At 41.4% G+C, this 23,964-nt stretch overlaps 1 protein-coding gene across 1 annotated transcript in view; it reads left to right on the top strand.

Moving 5' to 3' along the window:
- Positions 1–23,964, top strand: part of arvcfb (ARVCF delta catenin family member b) — a 149,098-nt gene that overhangs the window by 106,790 nt on the left and 18,344 nt on the right. The window contains exons 10-12 of the mRNA XM_036599157.1: positions 14,549–14,676; positions 17,514–17,664; positions 18,663–18,855. Coding sequence (XP_036455050.1) covers positions 14,549–14,676; positions 17,514–17,664; positions 18,663–18,855 — 472 coding nt within the window. The remainder of the gene's footprint in view (positions 1–14,548; positions 14,677–17,513; positions 17,665–18,662; positions 18,856–23,964) is intronic.

The raw sequence follows: 23,964 nt of genomic DNA, 5'->3' as shown, positions 1-23,964 counted from the left end.
ACAAGAACAAAACCAGTGCACCAAATCAAATTCGCTAATATGACTTAATGAAAATATTGGATACTGATACTGGATTTAAGCTGTACCTCTAATTTAAGCTATTTCAAATCTTTGGTGAAACGACATTATAGGTGTTGTTTACACTTCTAAACAACCAGAAGAACAAAAGATGAGGTACTGAATTTTGAGTTCTTGTTACATTTTTCACTGGTAGGCGCAGAGCGTAGGCACAGAGAGGGAATCCGAGAGAAACAAAAGGCTCAGAGGGGGGAAAAAAATGAAGCGACATGTGGGGGGATTTGGAGAAAAGAAGCATCCCACTCCAGTAAAGGCCTGTGTGAACCTGTTACAGATGGTTCCAATATGGTATGAATAAGTGTCGATCCCACAGCTTAAACTCCTCCGTGTTTAGTTAGCTGCACAGCAACAGGCCTGCCAGATTAGCTGAAAGTTTTGAGGCCATCACACGTCCTTCCTGGAACCATTTTCCTTTGAAAACGTTGCTGACTTGATGGTATATTTGACTTAAGGCGGGTTTGTACTTCACCCACAGACATCTTCCTCTCTCTAACTCCTTGATGTGGCTGCAGCATGTAGAACGCCTCCGTTCCCCTGAACCCCAGTCAGATCCCGGCACTCCTATGCTTCCGGCGGCGATTTGCTCATCACGCTTCCTGCACATCCTGTTTCAGGTGTCGTGTTTTTAGCGCAAAACATCATCCTGACAGTTTTGGTCCCCATCCAGCAGCAGATGCCATGTGCACTGTGATGTTAATAAGCATTCATAAAATTGCAGAAATTGTTCATTGTAGAGAAAAAAATCTGGTATCTTTTCCGTTGTGGCGATAGGAACCAGGGGTCACGGCATCTACAGCGCAAATATAGCCATTTTATTTATCATCCAAAACCAACAGTGAACCGTATTCATAACCATTTCATGTAATACCTTTTTCAGCTGTACTGTCTAAATTGTGGTCCCCCAGGCCAAAGTTGGCACAGGAGGATGTTTGATTTGGCCCACTAGAAAGTTAGCCTAACCACAGCCCCTCCACAATGACAAAACAAACATTTTTATACTATATATATAATTTATTGCATTCATATTTTCTATTCACGAAAGTATTTTAGTAAGAATATAAAGCATTTTATTTGTATACTGTTTTGTATTTTTGGCCCTTGGCCCACCACAAGCATTGCAATTTGGGCCCCTCAGACAAAAATGTTTGAGCACCCCTGTTTTAGGGCATTAAGTGCTTCAGACATCTGGTTCCTGTCACAACCGCTGTTGTCCTGACAGTTCGAAAACATCCCTAGAATATCATGTCAAACTACTCTGTAATTACTTTGTTTACATTGTGATGATTGAATGATGAATAAATGGTAGAAGCATATATGTGCACAAACAGACTAATTAAACAAGACACAGGTGAACCTAGTGATGAGGAGACAGAGCTGGAAAGCTCCTTGATGCCAGGAATGGGAATTTTGTGACAGAATCCTGCTATCCTAGCGTCTCTCATGCATACAAGCTCAGAGCCTTCCCATGATGCCATTTGACAGCCTACATACCCTGTGGCTGTCATTCTTCCTGCTCCCTGGAATGAAGAACTTAGCAGATAAAACACTGTCAACACCTTGCTTTCTCTCTCTGTGTCTGCCTGTCTGTCTGTCTGTCTCTCTCTCTCTCTCACTCTCTCTCTCTCTCTTTCAATGAACAAATTTGTTAGCGCGACTGGACGATGGTTGCCTTGGTGATTTCGGCGGCTATTTTCAGGGGGGTTAGTGGATGATAGTCTCTTTCCATCTCTCTCTCTCCTTCTCTACCTCTCTCTTTCCTCGCTGAGGTTTTGAATTGGTGTGCAGCAGCAGCAGAAGGCTGCCGAGCCGTCCAGCCATGCTGAGCCCTTGGGCTTCAGTGCAGACATCTGCTCTTAAAGAATTACTTTAATGATAAAGCAAATGCATGTAGTTTTTCCCTAACCCCCTAAGTAAAAACAAGACAGTAGCATTACTATCAGCATGCATTTGCTTGGGATTTTGACCAATGCATAGACCAGGTGTTTTCCTGTGATTATAAAGGGCCAGCCTTTTGACCAAATAAATGACCTAAATTATCCTGTTAATGGTTAAACATCATGTAGAATCTAGGATACAGCTTAATGTTCGTAAAATGAGCACTTCAAGTGTAGATGAAAGCTGAAATCTGTCTCAAAAACTTTGGTGCTAAAGTTAAACGCTTTGGACTCGTATAATTTTCTACTGCACACCTGTTCCAATGCGGAGATGTGTGAACAAACACATTCTGCTCAAACTACAGCCAATTAAGTTATAGAACATAAGGAACATAGAAGAATCTCATGGGGTAACATATTGATGTTTATATAGAGGCATACTGAGATACACATGAAGGAGGAGTGTGTCTAATGACTGACTTCAGATAGATGAGAAAACAATTGCAGAAAGAGAAGAAGAAAAAACCTTCACTTCCAAAAGCAGATTTGACGTGTGCAGTACTGCACAACGTCAGCCTTTATAGTGAGAGTTCAGTTCAAGGGCTCAGATTTCAGTTCAGGTTTTGCTTTTTTAGTTTTGCACCGAAGCTGTGAGAGTTTCAAGCTTTGGATTAGCTGCTACTGTGTTTTTTAGCTATGCATCATCCTTTTGTCCATTTTGATAGGTAACAGTTGGTCATAACAGTGTCAGAAACCGCATAAGCAAGTCCATGTTTGATGACTTAACTTGACATGGTTTGAGGCAAATGTTGATGATGTAGGTATGCAGTTTGCACAATGTTATTGGTAGGGTATAAACATCCATTAATTGTTGTGAAGAATTGGGAGCATGCTCTTCTGTTCGACCATTGGCGGTCATGGGTTACAAAGCAGCTGTTGCCTAGATGCCACACAGCACCGCAAGAGATGGGCACTGTCCTTTCACCAGCACTCTGTTCCATCCAATAACCTGCAGTGGGTTTAGAAAGCTCGATCAGAGACAGCAAACAGAAAGACACTTTTGTTTTTATGTCAGTCTTCTCTTTGAGCCTGTAACTTCCTCTCCCTGGACGGCCAGCCTCCTGCCTGTTGATATGACCTGGTGTCTTTGACTCTCTGAAACAAAGACAACCCACTGGCTTTGAGACTTCCTGTCACATCGAGGTCCAGCGTCTGACACACACACACAGACTGTCACAGAGCTGAGCTCTAGAGATGGACACACACTTTCCCTGCTGTGCTTTAATGGCCTTGACCGCCTGTCTCATTCTTTTGCTGACTCTATTGAGATGATGCTCCAAAGGCACTTGAGATATTAAAAAGATTTCAAGGTTTCTTCACAGTTAAAAAGCTGTCGCGCTCTTTTCGTTTTCTTCCTATTTTCACCATTAATGGGCACATTCAATCTGACTGATCATGGTGCAATTTGAGAAATGTTGATCTCAAGATCTCTTTTGTTACAACATTCATTTCAGTGGAGATGGTACCAAATACAACATGGAGACATATAACACTCTCTTAACTTCAGCATAAAGAAATATCCAGCTCTTCAGTTTGTTATATGGATATGCTGCAGTCCATTAATGCACATGGTCTGGGGGGTATGATTCTGACCTTGGATGCGAAGGTTCAAATCCCGGTCGAGCCCCCAAATTCTGTTAGAACCCATATAGGGTAGACTGTAACATGAATGTGAGAATGGACTGCCAACAGACCAAACAACAAAGCCTGATAATAGGTAAATAAGCAGAACCTCAATGGAAAGAGGCTAACTGAACTTTGGGAAAATGTAGCTTCAAGAATGAAAAATTGCCCAAAATGTTCCATCAAATGATTTTACAGCTATTCTTATTATTAATTAGTGCTGTCATGTTGGTTTTGACTCCTGGCAACCATATGGATAGTGTTTCTCCAGAATGCCCTGTCTTCTGTTTGGGTCTTTAGGCTTCTTACTGCTGGCCACCCTCTTCCTTTTGCCTTGAACTGTTCTAAGGATAACTGTCTTTTCTAATGAATTTGTTCTTCTCAGTATATATTCAGAAAGCTTCAGTTTGATTATCTGTGCATTAAGTGAGAGGTGAGGCTTGAAGTTTGGTCAAGAATCCATTTCTTTCTGTGGCATTCAAGGTTCTCTCGAAAGTCAGGACCAGTTCAAAGGCATCAATATTTTTCATGTTACCCTTTGTTAATGTAGAGCTTTCACATCCATAAAGAACGGCAAAAAAGACCACAGCCTGGACAGTTCTGAAATTGGTAGAGACTCACCATCACATTTTGACTTCATCCTCACTCTGCCGAGTGCCAATCCGTGTCGTATTTCTTGACTGCTGGATTCATTGTTGTTAATAATTGATCCAAGTAGGCCAGTGGTGTCCAAACTTATCCACAAAAGGGCCAGTGTGGTTGTAGGTTTTCATTCCAACAGTGTGGGAGCATACGTGATCAATTGCTGAAGACGGAGACCAACTGATTAAACAAGTGGAATCAGGTGAACTCCAGCTCGTTTGGCATGTAAACCTGCAGCCACACTGGCCCATTGCAGATAAGATTGGACACCCCTGAAGTAGGCCAAAGCTTTCCACCACTTCTGCTTCTTCACCATCAACGATCAAGTTAGTGGTCATTCCCATTGTCAAAACCTTCGTTTTCTTTATATTATGTTGAAGCACCCATCTTTTCACTCTGTTCGTTAACATTCCTTATAAGAGCCTTCAGATCTTCCTGATTTTTCAAGATTTTATCGCATCTTCAAAAATACAAATGGGATTTATAAGCTTGGAGTTCCAGCCAAGACAAAAGTTTTACAAGCTAAACCATCTGGACACTACAGTGAAAGACTAAAGTTATACAAGTTAAACAAATCTTCCACAGAGTGTAGATTGTTGGGTTGGTCTGGATGTACATCTGGGCCATGTTGGAGGAGAGACAGCCCTGAGTATCTCTGTTTGGTTGTGTGTGACTGTGCCGTAACACAAACAAAGTAGCAGCGAAGAATGATTTTACGTCTTGGGATCATAATAATATAGTTGTTCTCATGGGCAGCAAATCAATGGTTGAAGCCTTTAATGAGCTTTAATGGGCTTGTAGATGGAAACTTCATGGTGTATGTGTAGTAAGAGTGAGTAGAAAGAAACAGGTACTTTGTGTTAGATGTGTCCACTGAAAAGTGTCTGTTGATTCATCACCGTTTGACTTCCTGTCAAATCTCAACACGTCCCTAAATGCAGCCAATAAGGGAGACGTTTAAACCTAATTAGGCTGGTTGCTAATTGATGAGCCTCTCAGTGCTTGGCATCCCTTAATCTGTCATCTTTACTTTCTATTAACCTGTATTTAATACTGCAGCCCAGAGCTTGATCCCAATCCCAGACACCTCAGAAACTGCATTTTTTTGTCTTTTCTTGTTCTAACTTGCCTAAATCAGATCATCAGACAATTCACAAATACATTCTGAACCCACTCGCTGGTGGCTTTTCTTCCAGTAAGCTTGGATGATAATATAAATTTAGACAAATGATTATTGTCTGCAAAATTATTATATTATTAAATAATGTTATCATGATCTAAATTCAGTTAAAGAGTACCACATGTGACAGTTATTTTTCCTTGATGGTAATGTATAGTGAAGTGCAGTGTTTTCTATTGTATATTCATAGTTTACAATGATTGTGGGAATAAAAGCAAAGCAATGGATTGAAAATCATGTGGCATGCTAAAGAGAAAACTGCTGTGCATGTACCTATTACTGGCAACATGCTAACTGATTCTACCAAGAGAACAAAAGCAGAAAAACCGTGGACATTAGCTCTGAAAGAATGCAGTCTGCTCCTGTTGTGAACACTTGCTACATTGCTAGCTCACTGCTGCACACAGTGCCTGTTAGAGATTTAAGTTGCAACAAGAGAAGTCTCTAACTGGTGCAGTGTGCAGAACTAACTTGTTAAAAGTGATTATAGTAGCCTAGAAAAGGACTAGAATTTAACTTTTTCGCCTGCTTTCAGATAGGCATAAAAGTTATACCTGGCGTTAGTGAAACTTCATCTTACGACCAGGTGTAAGCCCTGTTGGTACAACCAGCGCCAGGGTAATTTAAACCAGGGGGTGTTGTAGTTCTCTGCCATGTAGTACTGTCTGCTTCAGCTCATTGCCATGCTCTTCTTCAGCTAGGTGTGCCAAAGAATGGAAGATACACACTGTACCTGGAGCTTTGGCCCGCCAGGACATTACTTTGAAATACCTGGTGATAACAGAACGAGTCTGTAGAAAGCCCGAGAGAATTTTGCATTTGAATTCAGCCTCGCTGTAGTGCCTCAAACGGACTGTGCGAGGGTATTTGCCTCTGTAGCGTTCCCTTGCTCTCTGCATCAGAAACTCTCAGGATAGCTAATTACACTAATTAGCTTGAAGAGCCTGTGGGGTGACTGTGTATGTCTGCTTGTTGTTGGGATGCTTCCAAACCTTTTGCAGCACCTTGTGTTAAATGCAGCTCGTTGTTTCTTTTGTATGAATGTGCATGTGCTCCCATGTACCTATGAACTGGGGGCACTTTCAGATTGCATTAGAAGCACACACTGACAGACTGATATTTGTGTACTTGTAAGTGTGTAGCAGTAATCTGGGTGTGTCCTTGGCTTGGAGACAGAAGGTCATTTGCCAATTATTCATAATGATCCACTGTTACCTCCTAACAAGCCGGCGGCTAGCACACACACGCTAGTGAGGTGGAATGAATTACACAGCCCAGTGCCCCTGCCTGCCAGTATTCACCGACTGACTGCATCCTGCCTCAGCAGACATCAGCTCACTAGATTACAACACTTCAGATATCTGGAAGAATATGGGATCAAAGCAATCGAGCAGCATTGGAGACATAGTAATACAAATGTGTGGAGTGATAGGGAAGCGCAAACCAAACGCAGTGGATAGTTATCAGTGGAATAAGGTCAATGGACAGGGAGTGGAAATCAACATCAGTGGACCATTATCAGTGGAATACAGTCAGGTAACGGAGTCCGGAGTCCTGATTAATCTTAGGTACAAAGGGAATTTCTATTTTAGCTCATTTTAGAGAATAGAAGATCTTTTTGGTTACCAACTCGAGAGCATAGCTTGGGATTTGCAGCATTGTAACTGTTGGATGAAGCCAAGCCCCTAGAGCAGGAGTTCATCAAATTCCTGGAAGGACAGATTGCAGCACAGTTTGTTGATCCCCCCCTACTGAAAGATGCCTGATTCAACTCAGCAGGTTTTGGGTTTAGTAAGTTTGTTTGAGGAGGAAAATCACCAAACTGTGATGAAGTCTTTCCCTCCAGTGTCAGAAGTAAGGATCCTTGCCCAAGAACAGTGGTCCTAGAGTACCCCTGCACTGCATCATTTGTTGTTTTCCCTGCTCTAACACATATGATCCAAGTGATCAGTTAATTGACATTGTATTAGAGCAGGGAAAATAATCAAATGTGGAGGCAAGGGATAGCACTCCTGAACTAGAATTGGAAATTTCAAGGATTCAAGGATACCTGAACATGAAAATCTCTGTTCGGAAATTTGAAGCATTGTGGACACCAGGGGCAAGCCATGACCGTTAACGCTAGGCCTCTGTTTAGGCTAAGAATGACAAACTGTGGTCAGTAAGTGAGAAAATACACTTAGATGACAATGCTAATTTCTGCTAGCACCCCTATTGGATTTCTAATAGTATGTTAGTAGCATGAACATATGTTGGCTGTTATAGACTAAACAGAGATGTTTAAAGCTTGAAAAAGACATACTGTATGTTTTATTTGTTAGTCAGTGATATAGTCAGGACTTCCAGAAAGCCTAAAGTGATGTTTTTTTCTCACACAATGGGTCCATTATAAGTCAAAACTTGATTGTTTTGTTTTACTGTCAGTTCCTAATAATGTTGGTAGTTAATCGAACATGTAAGGTTCCCCTCTGGTGGACACCAGGCAGAAATCAAGGAATCTGTCTTTAGTAAACTGTCAACAGCCTTCCTCCAAGTCACATGCCCTTTAATTTGCTGATTACACAAATGATCTGGTTTGAAAGCCGAGCTTGCCGACAAACGTCTTAGCCACAATCTGGTTCGTTTCAGTGCCTTGGCCCCGTCATGAAAGAGGCTGAGAAGAAAGTTGCTGTTGCTAAGCATGGAGGATTCTCCTTCTCTGTGGCTGAGTGATACTCACTTGCTATCCCATGCTGTAAGCCACAGAATTCTTTTTAAAAAGCCCCAGATTTAGCATAACAAAAGAGCTAGCGCACAGACGAATGCACACACGCACACACTTTTGCTTTGTTCTACCCCGCTGTATGCTTCCTTTTTAGCTTCCAGAGATGGCTTCCAGCTCGTTATGGAGGGTGATGAGCTAAAAGAGGCTTAAAGGGTGATGACTATGTGTGCAAACACCAAAAAAGAAAGATGACACAGTAACACACACACTTCAACAGGCTGAAATGTAAAAAAAGCACTTTCACCGAAGCCATTCTTCATGAGGTGCGTATTTATCCTCCTCACACATAAAAAGGCCCACTACTGCTTCTCCTGTGCCTATATGGCTACCACAAGCTAGCATCCACGAGAGGCCTGCATACCTCAAGTTAGCGTGTGGCTAAGCACGGCACCGTTCCTCCTGCTTGACTAAACGATCACTAATTCTAGCCTGGTCCGGAGAGCATGCTCACCGAAACCACCACACGTCAGTCATTCTCCTTTTGAAAGGAATACTCAACAATTCCTAGGGCTGGCCAAAATACTTTGAATCAAGCTGGGACAATAATGTACATTTAGACAAACTATTATCATCTGCATCATCCTAATCCAAATTCAGCTAAAAAGTACCACTTGTACCGCTACAGAGTCTTGGCTTGCAGTTTCCCTGATGCTAATATAATTACCATGTAATTACCATCGGGCTAGCTTCTAATGTTACTTACCAATTTATAATGCACCAGTTTGGCAATATTTAGGATTCCAACCGAATGAACATGGAGGAACACTGGACCATGACTGCTGGCGGTAATACTACCAATTTGCAAGAACATTTCTAGAGATATAGTCAAGCTCAGTATGCTAATCTGTTCAGGCAAATGAGAAGCTCCATCAAATCAACCGAGTAGCAAATCAACAAAGTAAATACAGACTAAATGAAAAGCTAAATAGAATTAAACAAACTGGCACCCTTCTTCTGGAAAGGCTCATCCATTTTGCTCTCAGCTAGAGAGTAGATTGTTTTTGAACAGCTGACTATTTTGTTATAGCATATCGTCTTATGTTGTTTTCCAAATTATTTATATATTAGGTAATGATACTGTTATTGTCGCTACTCAGTAACTGGCTCTGTCCTCAGGTTTTAGTTTGTACTGTGGGTGATGGGCCGATTCAGGTCAGTTTGAGACAGAACTTTGTTACACTGGGGTCAGTTTCGACCTCAAAACGTAATATGGTTTGGTAGGTCTGGATGGGTTCAGACAGAATTTTATTATACTTGGGTCAGTTTCAGACGTAAAACATGATGTGGTTCTGGTCAGGTTGGGTTCTGACAAATTTGTTGGGCTCAGGTTGGGTTTGGAATCAAAACTTGATGATGTGGCTCCAGTCGGGTCAAGTCTGAGCAGAATTTTGTTGGGCTCAGGTCAGGTTCAGACTCAAAACATGGTGATGTTGTTCGGGTCGGGTTCGGACATAATTCGGTTGTATTCTAGTCTGTTCGGACACAAAACATAATGATGTTGTTCGGACTTTGACAGATGTCCAAATCTGTCCATGTTTTCTGGTTCAGGTCAGATTCACACTCAAAACTTGTGGTTCGAGTTGGTTTGACTGTGGTCGATTAGGACAGAACTTTGTTGCGCTCAGGTTAGGTTTAGACTCAAAACATGATAATGTAGTTTGGGTCGGGTTCAGACAAAATTTTGTTGTACTTGGGTTTCAGACTTTCAGTGCTTCAGATCGGGTCAGTTTTGGACAGAATTTTGTTATACTGGGGTCAGTTTCAATCTCAAAACCTGATGTTTAATCAGGTTGGGTTCAGATAGAATTTTGTTATACTGGGGTTGGTTTCAGACTCAGAACAAGACGATGTGGTATGGATCGTGTTTAGACAGAAAATTCTCAAGCTGTATTTACCGTTTAAACCAAAAGGTATAGGCCCGATTAAAGCTCTAATTTATACAGCCAATCAGCAGTTGAGATTTTAGCACAAACATGCTTATTGGCTCACAGACGCTGATAAGCCTCCTTAGGTATTGAATTTTGGTACTGAACAACATGGAATTATTCAATATTCGGTAGTATTGAATTAATTCGGTCAGTGTTGAATTTGGATGCACAGCTATTTGCCGTGCAGAAAGTGATTGAATTTGATTTTTTGCCCTTCTTTATATGTGATGTCAGCATGAGCAAAGGCAGGTTATCTTTGTGAAACACGTTTGACAGGCTGGCCTAAATGTTTCACAGGAGTCTCTCTTTGTTTAGCTGGGAAATGGAGACTATGAGCCAGCAGGATCCAACTGTGAGCCTTAGGATATGTATAGTATTTATAACTCAGCGTAATACTTAAGCCTAATGCAACAATATGACACTTGCTCTGCTTTAAGGGATTAGCGATTCTTGCTCTCAGGCCTTGATGGTGATTAATGCATGTTAAAGTGATGACTCTGTGTTGAGAGAGAGGGAGCGAGATACTATGTCCACAAATGGATTCTCCTCAGAGACAGAGCGAGTGGTGTGTGTTACCTCGAGAGTCGTGACTGTTCGATATCCTCTCTGCTGCTGCATCTGAAATCTAATCACATAATAACTCTGTGGGTTCTGAGAAGGAAGAATGCAAGCTTTGTGTTTCATGTTTCTTTTTGTTGGCTTTTTCATTCACTGTCACATTTGCTTGCAGCATAAGCCACCTATCCATATATACGATCATAAACAAGATTTGCAGTCTCTGTTTTGCCTTGCTAAGGGGAATTCCACCAATTTTTAAAAAATTCTGCATAATTCAGTCACTGAGATGTGCACAAAGTCATTCAGAGTGGTTTGAAATGGAGTGAAATGGGTCATTGTTTAGAAAACTAATGACTAATTTCTTCATAGTGGTGTATAAAGTACAAAATCTGATACTTTCATTTAAAATCTGTATATTTCAAGCAATGTGCTGTTACAATTGAAGAGTTCATTCCAAAACATGATATTTCAAAAAACTTGTTTTTTTTAAATGAGGCACACTGGACAACTATTTCATATTCAGCCATATTCTTCATAAACATAAACTATCATCTTATTATCTCAACACCACCCAAAAAATCTGACATTTTTAATGTTTCCTACATATTATATTTTTATAATATAATGTAGGCTACATTAAATTATAAAAAAAATATAAATATCTGTAATAATTTATTTGCTGGCAAAGCTTCTGTGATGTACAACAGAAAAGGAAAAGTGGTCCCGCACAGAGTTTTTACTCTGGCACGCTGTGTTGCTTTATTTAGGGGGGCTTTTATTTTGACATGCTACAGTGCTTTGCAGAGAAAGTTTCATCTCCTTAAACCTCCAGTGGTCAGGACCCCCACAGAGCAGGTATTATTTGGGTGGTGGATCATTCACAGCACTGCAGTGACACTGATGTGGTGGTGGCGTGTTAGTGTGTGTTGTGCTGGTACAAGTGGATCAGACACATCACACGTCCCATGCATGAACAGTGCTTATAAATTTCGTCTAATGTCCCTCATAGAAACCCAGAAATAGTTTTAAGTGGCCGACATTTTCTCTGTTGATCTGCTACCGTGTCTGTTTAGCTGTTTAGCGCTTAGCATTTTTAATGATGATTTCATTTTCATTACTGCTGAAATTAACTTTTTTTGGCATGCTTAATTAATTTTTTTTTGCCGTTTTTCTGTTTTGAAAACTGAAAGTCCTATTTCTGACCATTTTTCGGCTGAAAAACTTCACATCGGACCACTCTGAATTACTTTGTTTATGTCTTAACCATTTGGTTATCCCCCTTAATCACCTTTTGCATGAAGCAAAGGCGGAATGTAGTACATTTGACAGTGAATGCTATTGATTCTTGGTTTTCTTCGCTGTCAGATGTATAAATGTGTTTTTAAAGAGCCCAGCAGAGTTATGTACTTGTGCTATTGCTGTATCGACAGCCATCCGAGCCCTTGACTTCTTTATTTTATTTTTTATTTATTTATTTATTTTTTTTGCAACCCTGACAAACACACACTCATCCCCTCGTGTGCAGCCATACGTCAGTGCCAGTCGGAGGCAGTGGTCCGTGTTAATCATGACCTTGTCTGACCGCCTCACCTTGTCTCCTTAGAAACCGCTGAAACAGAGATTGGATAACCAGCAACATTCTCTGTGTTTTTTGCTGTCTGCTGCAGCTGGAGCCCACGTCAGCTCCAAAATTGCTGTCCATAGGCGCAATTTCCAAGGAGGCGTGGTGGGGTTACCATGTCCCGAATAATACCAGCACACCATACAACCCTCTCCAATAATTAATTTTGATATTCATTGTTTTAAAACATGACAAAGTATTGATCTGGTATAATAAACACTACTAAATTCATTTTTCTCATATAAGAAACATTGAAGTTCCTCTGTTTGGCAAGTCATATTAAGCTAAAGAACTGCTGAGAGTCAAGTTATGCATGTTTGTGTATTTAATACACATTTTGACCTGTTACTGTATTAAAAAGAGATGTTTAATGCAAAGAGTTTGGTGTGCAGTAGCCTACACAATAGACTGTAATCAAACCCAACATGTAATGCACATACAGACACAGATGGAGCAAAAACATGGACCATCTGGGGGTCCATATATATCTGACATGCTTCTTATACTTTATTTTTCTCCACCTCTTATGATTATTTGAGCACCACAAACAGTTGTAGTTCATTTTTACATCAAGCCTCTCTTTATCTCTTAGAATAAGCAGGCTATTTGTTTTGTCACTGTGCCTGAAACACTCCTTATAGCTTCAGCATGAGTGGGCGGGGCTAAAGTGCTGCTGCCCACAGTATGGCCCCTTAATAGTTACAACTTTGGAGATAATATGGCCTAGTTAATTTACATTCTTTGAAAAAAATTAATCCCAAATGCATTGAAGAAAACAACAAAAGTAAGAGCTACACTAATGCTAACTGGCTCCATCCTGTATTCATTAGGTTCTAGATCAATGGCTATAGTAGCAATCAGGATTTCTTTGTTGCCATGGGGATTCCCAATGTTCTATTATGTATTTGCCCAGTCTATACTGGGTATTGTAGTGAGAAAACATTGATGAGTGAAAACACAAAAAAGGATACAAAATTCTGTCAGTTTGATGAGGCTAACCCTGCGTTCACACCAGCAGCAACTTTTTGCCTCTTGTTGCCCAAATTGCTGGTCGCTCATCGCCTGTGGGTGTTTCTGAACTCAAGCAGACCGTTGTTTGCCATGGCTTCACTGACGGCAAACAAATATTAGAGGCGTTCCCACTAAAAATAAAAGTCCTGGTGAGAAATCGCTTGTGTGTTTATTTGTATTTAATCCCTGTGTCTGTACGGTCAGTTTGCGAGGAAAACACTATTTGGTCTTTGTGATTAGTGTCTATTTACCGTGAAAGCACCACCAGCGTTATTCCACCTATGGTGGGAACTACTATCTAGGAACCAAAAACGAAGCGTACTGTTTCACAGTGGCAGCAGATAAAGCGCGTACTACTGGCTCAATTCTCAATTCCTATTGGTAATCGCCACATCGCTTCGCTCTTATTTGCATAAAGTTAAACTCCGCTCAACTTTGTCGCGTCACTGACCCCGCCCACTTTGTGTCGCCTACTTTTGCACCAGAAATAGTCAGCTCTCACTGAAAAGGAACGACCTCCAGCCGCTTTGTCACATCACATTCAATCCCTGGTGATGCCACAACCACACATAATTAGCAGGTAGTGTTCTCCTCCAAGCGTGTTGAGCTGTACAATGATGTTGCATTAGCGGAGGTTAAAAAGAATTAGTGGAGCTTCACATGTCTTGGAGGAAGCCTGTGCTAGCTTTCACTCTCCCAGCTTGGTAGTGTGGTGTGATGGGGGGCCCAACTAGTGGGTGGAATTAGCCACGACTACATTGGAGGGAAAATTGGGTGTAGATAAAAAGGAAAGAAAATAAAAAAGGAAGGGTCCTGTTGAGAAAAAAGCCTTGATTGAGCTGACAGTGATCAGTGACGCAGGCAGACAGTGACACAGCCTTCATTAAACCATTACGGCCTTTCTTCTCTGGGCTAGCTGTGAACATTGTTTCGCCTCTCTCTCTCTCTCTCCCTCTTGCGACATGGTAATCAAGCAGAGTTTGAAGTCTAATTATTTAGCGTGCAGCAGACGGGATGCGCCGGGAGCGAGCTGTAATGCAAATCGATATTTTTTTTCCTCCCTTTACGTTTACCTATGTGTCATTTCGAGAGTTTGTGTAGCCTTGTGTTCTTGCAGCGTATCCACTCAGGTGTTAGGATATTTGTGTGTGTGTGTGTGTGTGTGTGTGTTGTTATTCCTTCTCAATCTCTTTTTCTTGTTTTCTGCAGGCTATGAGTTGCTGTATCAGCCAGAGGTAGTGCGTCTCTATCTGTCCCTGCTGACGGAGAGTCAGAATTACAACACCCTGGAGGCAGCAGCTGGAGCGCTGCAGAATCTCAGCGCTGGACAGTGGACCGTGAGCACTGCACATACACGTAGCATTTCTTGGCCTGTGGCAGGGCTATCGTAACACATGCACCTTAGCATCCAATCTCACATGAAGCAATCAGCCAACTTCACATCATGTTATCTTCTCTTTTACACACAGACATATATGTTCCAGTGATGGGTAATGCCAGCACTACAATATGCAAAGACATCTTAGACAAATTGTATGCTTCAAACTTGTGTGGCTTTGGATTTGGGAAAGGCCCTTTCCTGTTCTAACATGACTGTGTCCCTGTATACAAAGCGACCTTCAAAAAGATAAACCTCACTGAACACCTTTGGGATGAATTGGAACGTCGATTGCAAGCAAGGCCTTCTCATCCAACATTACTGCCTGACCTCACAAATGCTCTTTTGACTGAATGGGCACAAATTCCCGCAGATACACAGATCCTTGTGGAAAACCTTCCCAGAAGAGTGTAGGAAGTTGCAGCCACAAAGGGGGCAACTCCATATTAATGCCCATGGTTTTGTCCAACGAGCTTATGTAGTTGTGATGATCAGGCGTCCACTTACTTTTGGCCATATTGTGGACATAAAAACATAGATATACTAGGCTAGGTTGCAAGGTAGAGGGGGAAACTGCTATTGAGGGCTGGTCTGTCACCCCTGTGTGGTAATGAGGAAACACTACACCTATATCACATTGAAATTAGCATGTTTCAATAAGCCTCGCTCTATCTTTGCTCCTCAGAGCTCACAGCTTATTTGTATTATCTTAAGCAGTCCGATGAGTGCTCTGAAATACACGAATATCAAACACGTTTCAGCAGCAAATCCAATCATTTCACTCTTATGCAGCTCTGCGGACAGCTTCCTGCCCGCTTCTGTGTCGTTCCCACCCTCTCTGAGCGTGTTACGAGCCAATGCTGTATGTGTGTGGGCCACACTCGGGGACCCCAATCCTCTAACACCCACAACCCCCTGCGTCTGGGGCACATACGTAGCTCCATAAGAGGATTTTGGACTGTTTTTCTTCTCTTTTCTTTGTAAATGTGCTTTCATCCCTGCTGCGGTTGGAGATTACACTTTCGAAAGCTCATCACCTCCCCCTGGTGCTCACACTAGGACATTGCAGCTTTATAATTATATCTCAAGGCCACAGAGCTGGTTGTGGAGACAAGTTTTTTTCATCTCAGAGAGAAAGCGGAGGTTTCATGTATCAAAGAGAATTAGACAAGGTGCTGAAGTTTAATAACAATAACATTTTTTGTTTAATGGCTTTGAGACCTTGCCTGACCAGGCTGATACTGCTAAATTTGAGATCCAGCCCAACCCAGCCCAACTGGTACTGCTAAATTTAACACCTAACCCAGTCCAAGTGGTACTGCTAAATTTGAGTCCTTGCCCAGCCCAACTGGTTCTGCTAAGTTTGACACCTGACCTAACCTGGCCCGACTGGTACTGCTAAATTTGAGTCCCTGCCCAGCCGAAATGGTTCTGCTAAATTTGAGACCTGACCTAACCTGGCCCGACTGGTACTGCTAAATTTGAATCCTGACCTAATCTGACCTGACTGGTTCTGCTAAATTTGAGACCTGGTCCAACCTGGCCCAACATGGCCCGAATGGTACTGCTAAATTTGAGAACGGACCCGATCTTGCCCTAAATAAGAGACCTGACACACCTCCACCCGACTGGCTCTGCTAAATTAGAAAGCTGATCCAGTCCAACTGACACTGCTAAGTTTGAGATCTAACTGGACCCCGACTGAATGGTGCCATCAATTTTGAGACCTGACCCAACTTGGCCCGACTAGTAATACTAAGTTTGAGACCCCACCTGGCCTGACTAGTAATATTAAATTTGAGACCCGACCTGGCCCGACTGGCAATACTAAATTTGAGACCCTACCTGGCCCGACTGGTAATTCTGAATGGTACCATCAAATTTAAGACCCTGCAGCAGTATCCACTCAGGAGTTAGGACCCAACTCAGCCCAACTGATGCTGCTAAATTTGAGACCTGACCCAATTCAGCCCAACAATTCTAAATTTGAGAACTGACCTGGCCCGACTGGTACAGCTAAATTTGATATCTGACCCAACCCTACTAAATTTGAAACCCAAACGGAGCTAAGTCAAACAGAGATGGGTTTTTTAATGCTTTACTTCATTACTAAGTGCTTAAGTTGGTGGAGTGTTTAAATAAGTGTGTGTGTGAAAGAGTCTGAAAATAAGTTAACACATCCTCAAGAAACAGACCTAAATATTGCATTTTTCTACAAATGTTAGTGCACAGTTTCTGACAGTTTAACATATTGAGATTGAGGGAAAAAAATGGCATAACTTTTGTACAGGCTGTATTTTATGTTTTATTTTTTGTTAAATACAGCAAAGAAACAGCAGTTGTGCATTAAAATATGCAGAAGTGTGTTCTCAGTAGAACAGGTGTTCTTTTCACTTAAAAAGTCAACAAAAAATGGAATTTGACCGAGTACACCCAAACTTATACATATGATTATACATATAAAATAGCTACTTAATTATTAACTAACAATCAGGTTCCTATAATTCAGAAATAATTATTAATTGTTTGTGGCACAAAGAAATGGTAATAATTAAAATGAAAGCATTTATTAATGCAATGTAGCAGTTATTTAATTATTAACAAGCTATTAGGTAATGATGAAGTTGCTGAGTTATAAAGTGTTACTGCTTTGTTTGTTTAGCCTTGACACCCAAATCATAAGCATCTCATGGGCACAATTAAGCATTATGGCTTGTGTTGTTTTGGTGATATGATCTGATTGGTCTGTGAAGTATGAGTAAAGAACCTTTCTGTTTCTCTTTTTCTCTTCTGCAGTGGTCCAGCTACATCCGAGCAACCGTGAGAAAGGAGAAGGGCCTTCCCATTCTAGTGGAGCTGCTTCGCTCTGACTCAGACAAGGTGGTGCGGGCTGTGGCCATCGCCCTGCGCAACCTGTCCATCGACTGCCGCAACAAGGACCTCATAGGTGAGAAGCCCACCAAGCCCTACATATTTCAGCCTTCATTACATGCTTCATCAAGTAAACTACAGCTTTTTTTCCCAGTACTGGTGGTTCTTTCAACAAAACGATAAAGCTGTTCTGTTCCCCAATCAGGTATTAATAGCAAAAGATTAAACTTTACTCTCTAGATAAGAAGTCTAGCCATTCACTCACAACAGCACAAACCAGTGGGACAGTCAGCAGTCAGCTAGGGTTGAAATTATTAAGAGTTGAAATGTTTGTACATTGTATTTTATTTTTGGTGCCTTTTAGAGCAAAGAAACTGCTTGTTATAACATTAAAAAATTATTATTATTGTTATTTTATATGATTATTATGTTATTTTAAAGCTATTTTTATGTTCTATTTTGTTGAGAAACATCTCTGTAAGTCTGTATTATACCACAATGTTCAAAATACTTTGACTTAAAACTGAGCCTTAGGAAATATATATTATGTTGAATGATATGGAAAAACAAAGTTTTAAGTTCTTTGGCCATACCTCCTAGTCCTAAAATAAACAAGAGGTGGCCCCTTAATGTCCAGTAAGCCTTGAGGGAAGGCACTCTCTTCAGCAAGTCTGTGCAGAGCAGAGCTTTTAGCCCAAAGAATTCAGTGTTGAAGTATTTTATTTAAAGAATATTACATCTAAGAAATAAATGCTTGAGGGAAGCAATATCAATGTTAATGGGCAGCATAGCGAGAATATTACTTGATATTTTCAAATAACTAAAATATTTAATAGGCTGAATAATCTTCAAAATTCTAATTGTGATAACCTCATGAGGGGTGAATGTCAGATTTCTAGCCTTGATATAAGATGTTCTCACTTGTTAAGACATCATTTTTAGAGAAAGACAAAATTATATATTTATAAAGAAAAGGCTTCTCAATTTCCTGCAGCATTTCTGTAATCACAGAATTGCTGGTAACATAGTCACCAGTGTATAGTGCATCTCACTTATCTGTGTTTTCTGCCACAGGGAGCTATGCGATGAGGGATTTGGTCAGCAACCTGCCGAGCGGGCAGCAGCGACCAGCCAAGAATCTGGAGGAGGACACAGTGGTGGCCATCCTCAACACCATCCACGAGATTGTGACAGACAGCTCAGAGAACGCTCGCTCACTCATCACAGCTCAAGCCATCGACAAGCTGGTGGCCATCAACAGGACCAGGTAGGGATGTCAGGCGGTTTAAGGGTGGTTTATTCTTCCGCTGACATATTTGCGTAGAAACGTATATGTACTGCAAACAAGACCGCAAACAAACCAAAAAAAGAAGTTATTACATCTATTACAGAGATTGTCTGTAATAAAAAAAAATAGAAACATAGCTCTATATTTTAGTTTCTCTAGCAGGGAATGTAAAGTTAAAGTAGTCCAAAAATGTTTGCCAAACCTTATAAAACCTTTGGGTGAATCCCCTGGTTGAGTATTTCAGTTTCTTGAGCTTTAAATACGCCACCACGTCCCCCATGCATTGCCATTGCTTTGGAGGGGAACCTAATTTCCAATTAAATAAAATAAGGCATCAAGCCAATAAAGATGCAAAAGCTGTGGCGTCCGAATGGGCAGTTGACACTGCTGCTTCGCAGGGGGCCACACCAAAGATGGCAATTTCAGGACCAAGACTAATCCCCTTGTTGCAAATATAGAAAAATGTCCCAGAAATGGAGGACCAAAATTGCACTAACAGTGGGCATGACTAGAACATATGATAAAGGGTGGTTGGGGCTTGATGGCATCGGGAGCAAGTTGGATCTACGTCCCAAAATATCTTGGCAAGCCTGCTCCTAGTAAGATGAAGCCTATGAAACATTTTAAATTGAAACAAACCGTGTCTGATACAAATAGAACTTGAATGTATCCTTTTTATTACCAACAGCCAGGCATTATCTGAGATCTCATAGCCAAAGTCCTCCTTCCATGCCACCCTAATATGGTTAAGTGACAGGGAAACAATCATTTGAATAGCATGATACAATCTACTCACGGCTGCCTTTTAACTCGCATCTCCATCTAACCACTCATCTATCCAACTATTTGACAAGAGTAATGGAAAAGAGAAGAAATGCTTCCTAACAAAGTCACATATCTGCAAATACTTAAAACGAGTGGAGATATTGTACTCACTCCCTCACTGCTCAAAAGACATGAACACACCATCCTTAAAAAGATCTTTTACCCATTTCAAACCACTATTGCACCATAACTTGAATGCTGTATCCATGAGTGAGGGTGAGAAAAGCGCATTCACAACAACTGGAAGAAAGGGCAAAGCCTGTCTAAGCTTAAAATGAATCCCAAACTGGGACCATATTCGAAGTGAGCCGCTCGCAATGGGGTTATTTGTGAGGCACTGCTTACTGAGTGGTAATGGGGCACATACTGAAGAAGGTAAGGACACAGGGTTTGTGGAATGCTGTTCCATTTCTGCCCACACAGATCCACCTCCTTCAGAGGACGCAGAGAGCCAAAATATTAGTTTATGAATATTAGCCACTCAGAAATACTTTAGGAAATTTGGGAGTGCTAAGCCTCCATCTTCTTTCTGTCTCTCAAGGTCTTTCTTATTTGTGGGATAGTCTTATTCCAGATTAAAGCAGATACGGACTTATCTAGCTCCTCAAAAAGGACTTTGGGATAAAACGGGCACTGTTTGAAATGGAAGTGAAAACCTGGGCATGATTGTCATCTTGGCCAAACTATTCCTGCCAGCTAGTGATATAGGAAGTGCTTCAGGAGAGAAGAGAACATTGTGTTACTAAAATGATGTTGCCCCATAAAAGAGCCAGTCTGGTCTGTGTGTATTACTGTATGCATAACCGACTCCAGTCTAAAATTGTATAGTCACAGCAGAGCAAGCTCACAGGCCAATATGACTCACACTTCAGAGGGTCTGAAATTATGACTGGAGTCATTGTAGCTCCAGTGCCTCAGCATACACGTCCTTTAGAAGTGGGGCAAGTTTACCTGAGAATTTTTTTTAAAAACTCAATAGGGGAACCAGCTGGCTTTGGAACTTAACAGCTCTTTGTCTTTTTAATTGCCTGAGATGCCACTGTCAAGATCTGTCTTATCTTGTGGGCCTATGGTGAGCATCTCAAGACCATTGAAGAACTGAGCCATCTGTGCAATTTTCAGCAGTTTAGGGGTCCTCATAAAATTGCCCAAATTGATTATTAATGCCTTTTTGATCAGTAGTTATTCCGTCTGTAGTGTCAGTCTCTGCTATAAACCCAGCCTCTGCAGATTGTCTTAACTGGTGGCGGCTCTTCCCCATGCTAATAGAACTCTTGACAAGATTTGAGATGAAGCTCCTCAGCCTACCCAGTCGAAAGAGTGTCAAAATCCGTCAGCAAAGCTATTCTCTCCCTTAACAGGTCAGCAGAGGGAGCTGCTAAGTGCCTATAATCAACATCATTAGTCAAAGAGATCAGTTCATTAAGGCATGCGAACCGTCTTTTGTTCATACTGGCATTATAGAATATTATCTGTCCACGCAGAGAGGCTTTCATTGCTTCCCAGAGGTTACAATGGCTCATATCTGGCGACTGATTCATTTCTAGAAAGAAGTCAATTTGAGCCGATAAGAAGTTAACAAAATCCTCATCAGACAGAAGACATAGATTAAGTCGGCAGGTACGTTGTGAAAGCTCATTATTTAACCAAGCGTATATACCAAGCAAAGTGCCTTTGTCATTGGGCTATATTTAGAGACAATAATGCCCCCATATTTGCTAGACCTCAGCAGGGGGAGAAGTCTCTTATCTGGCAAAGAACAGCCTATCCTGGAGAATGACTGGTGTGCTGCAGAAAAGATTGAACACTGTCTAGCCACCGGATTTCTACACCTCCATGCATCAACCACCCCGTACGCCTGGAGAATTTACAGACACTGAATTGATTTACTTAGTGTTCTAGGTATGACTTTGGAGCGGTCCAGACTGGGGTTTACAACACAGTTTGAGTCTCCCCCGAGAATCAGTTGGTGACCGTTCAAGTTTGGAAGTAGAGAAAAAATTGCTAAAAAACTCAGTCCTCTGCTTGGCAACTGCCCGAATGTAATCCGGTTGGACACGGATTTTATTGCCATCCCTGGTGGTCAATTGTTTTATTTGCCTGGCTTTTTTTAGAATTGCCTCCTTCCCTGAAAAGAGTAACGTCTGATGCCAGAGGCTCTAGGTGGATCATTGTTGCCCGACCTCTCATGCAGTGTATGGTGTGCCTGATCGACTAAAGGGGGCTTATCGATGCTGAGCGTCTCCGTCGGGCACTGAGATATAAAGTCAATCCGGTGCTTTCCGTCCTTGCACCTCTCCTTTATCCCGATAATGCATAGGTTGCGACCATGCTTCCAGATCCACGTTTCGTGTTTTCAGAGTGGCTAGTTCTCTCTGCACATTAGCCATATCTCACTGCAATCAGATCAGAGTGGTTGTCGGCTGAGGACTCAAGGACGACCACCCGTTTGTCCAGAGCCTCGCTTTTGGAATTTGCGTTATCATTTGCAAGTTTAATTTCTGCTCTGAGCTGGTCGACCTGGTTCCGAATTTCAGCAGATTGTGCCTCTGCTTTAGTTTAGTTTAGTCCTCAGCTCAGCAATTGCTTGGTGGTTAGCATCCTGATCTGCTCTCCAGCCTAGGGCAGCATTAGCATCTGGGTTAGGTCTGGAGTTAGCATGTGTGTCAAGCATTGTTCAAGAGTTTTTCAATATTTCTTGCCAGCGTAAAGTCAGGATATCAAACCTAGTGCAAAGTCTTGACTTGCCTTATCAGTAATTAATAAAACTGACATTAAATAGCTGCTTCCATATGAAATACCAGCTGTAATGCGGAGCTCAGTAAAAATGCATCCTCACATGGCGCTGCTCCAGACTGCTCCCCAGAAGAGCTTTCTAACCAATCACTAATATTATTGTATGCTGGGAACATCTGGACCAAATTTCAGAGGTTTGTGGGTGTATGAAGAATCAAAAGATTCACATTTTCCAACAAACACATATAACGTTATGCCTCATCAACACAGATATTTGAAAGGCTATGTTTTGTTTTCTTTCCATTTTCAGAAAAATCTTCATCCACACCAACAGCTTTTTCGAAAATCTCTCCCTCCTTACGAGAACACAAAAATGCTAATGCTACAATGAGCATGCCAGCCCAGTAGAGGGTGATAGTACAATGGACCTCACAATTTTAACATAGATCAAATTTAAAATGCTTCAGGACAAACTTTTTGAGCGTGCATTTTGTGAAAAATATAGAGCACAAAGCTGAAGCAGAAAAAGTCACAGCAAACACAACAGGTTGTAATTCAGAATCTCACACAGATTCAAAGTCTGATTACTGCCAGAAAATAAAAGTACTATTTGCTGCCATATTTACAATGCCATCACTACACCACTGTCTCTCAAAAAACACACAGTCCTGATCAGGCAGAGAAGTGAAGTTCCAAACCGGACTTTGGTTAATTATCATCAAGCCCCATAGCTTTAGAATCATTGACTGTATATTGAGTACAGTACATTCTGACGCCTCCACAAGGTGTCATGACAAATAAAGCTCATTTCAATCAACCCCTAAATAGCTGAGCACACAAACAACCCAGTTGTATTTCTGCATGTGTTTTTCATACTCAGTAAATAAAAACTGTACCAACAATATGCAAGTTTTGTGTGAATATGCAAAACAAAGAGGGAAAACTACTACTTTTGCTTGTGGATGGGGCCTTAGTTAAAATAATACAGGCCAGGCTTTTACTCCATCGAATGTTTACCAATCTGGTTATCCTAACCCTATCAGATCGTTTTAGAGCTGGGCCTAAAATGAAGCAAATAAACAAAATACCACACCAGCACACACAGAAAAATGGGGCAGGTCAAGAAATGATTGGCAAAGGAGGCTCATTTTCATAAGTGTACAGAAGATCCCTCCTCATCACAATGAATTGTTGGAGGGAGTTTGGGGAAGCCCTGAAAAATTCTTCCATTCTGGCAACGCTGCACCCTAGTGCGCGCACATTAATGTCACGTTAGTCTCATGAGTCAGATGTCCCAGGTGTGTTTGACACTCAACATGACCAAGAACCGCCTACTGTGACAGGAACAGGCACTCTGACTGACACACAACATAATGCACAGCCTTTTGTTTTGCATGATGCAGGATTCTCAAAATGGACTACAATAAAATCACACAAATTAGAATGCAAACAAGTGAGGATGTCTCAGTTAAGCCCTGTGAATACCTTTTTTTTCAGTCTACTACTTGCAACAGTGCATTACCTGTA

The sequence above is a fragment of the Colossoma macropomum genome, unplaced genomic scaffold, assembly GCF_904425465.1.
Source record: "Colossoma macropomum unplaced genomic scaffold, Colossoma_macropomum, whole genome shotgun sequence".
NCBI lineage: Eukaryota > Metazoa > Chordata > Actinopteri > Characiformes > Serrasalmidae > Colossoma > Colossoma macropomum.
Note: the sequence above shows the minus strand (reverse complement) of the source record. Positions and strands in the feature narration are given on the sequence as shown.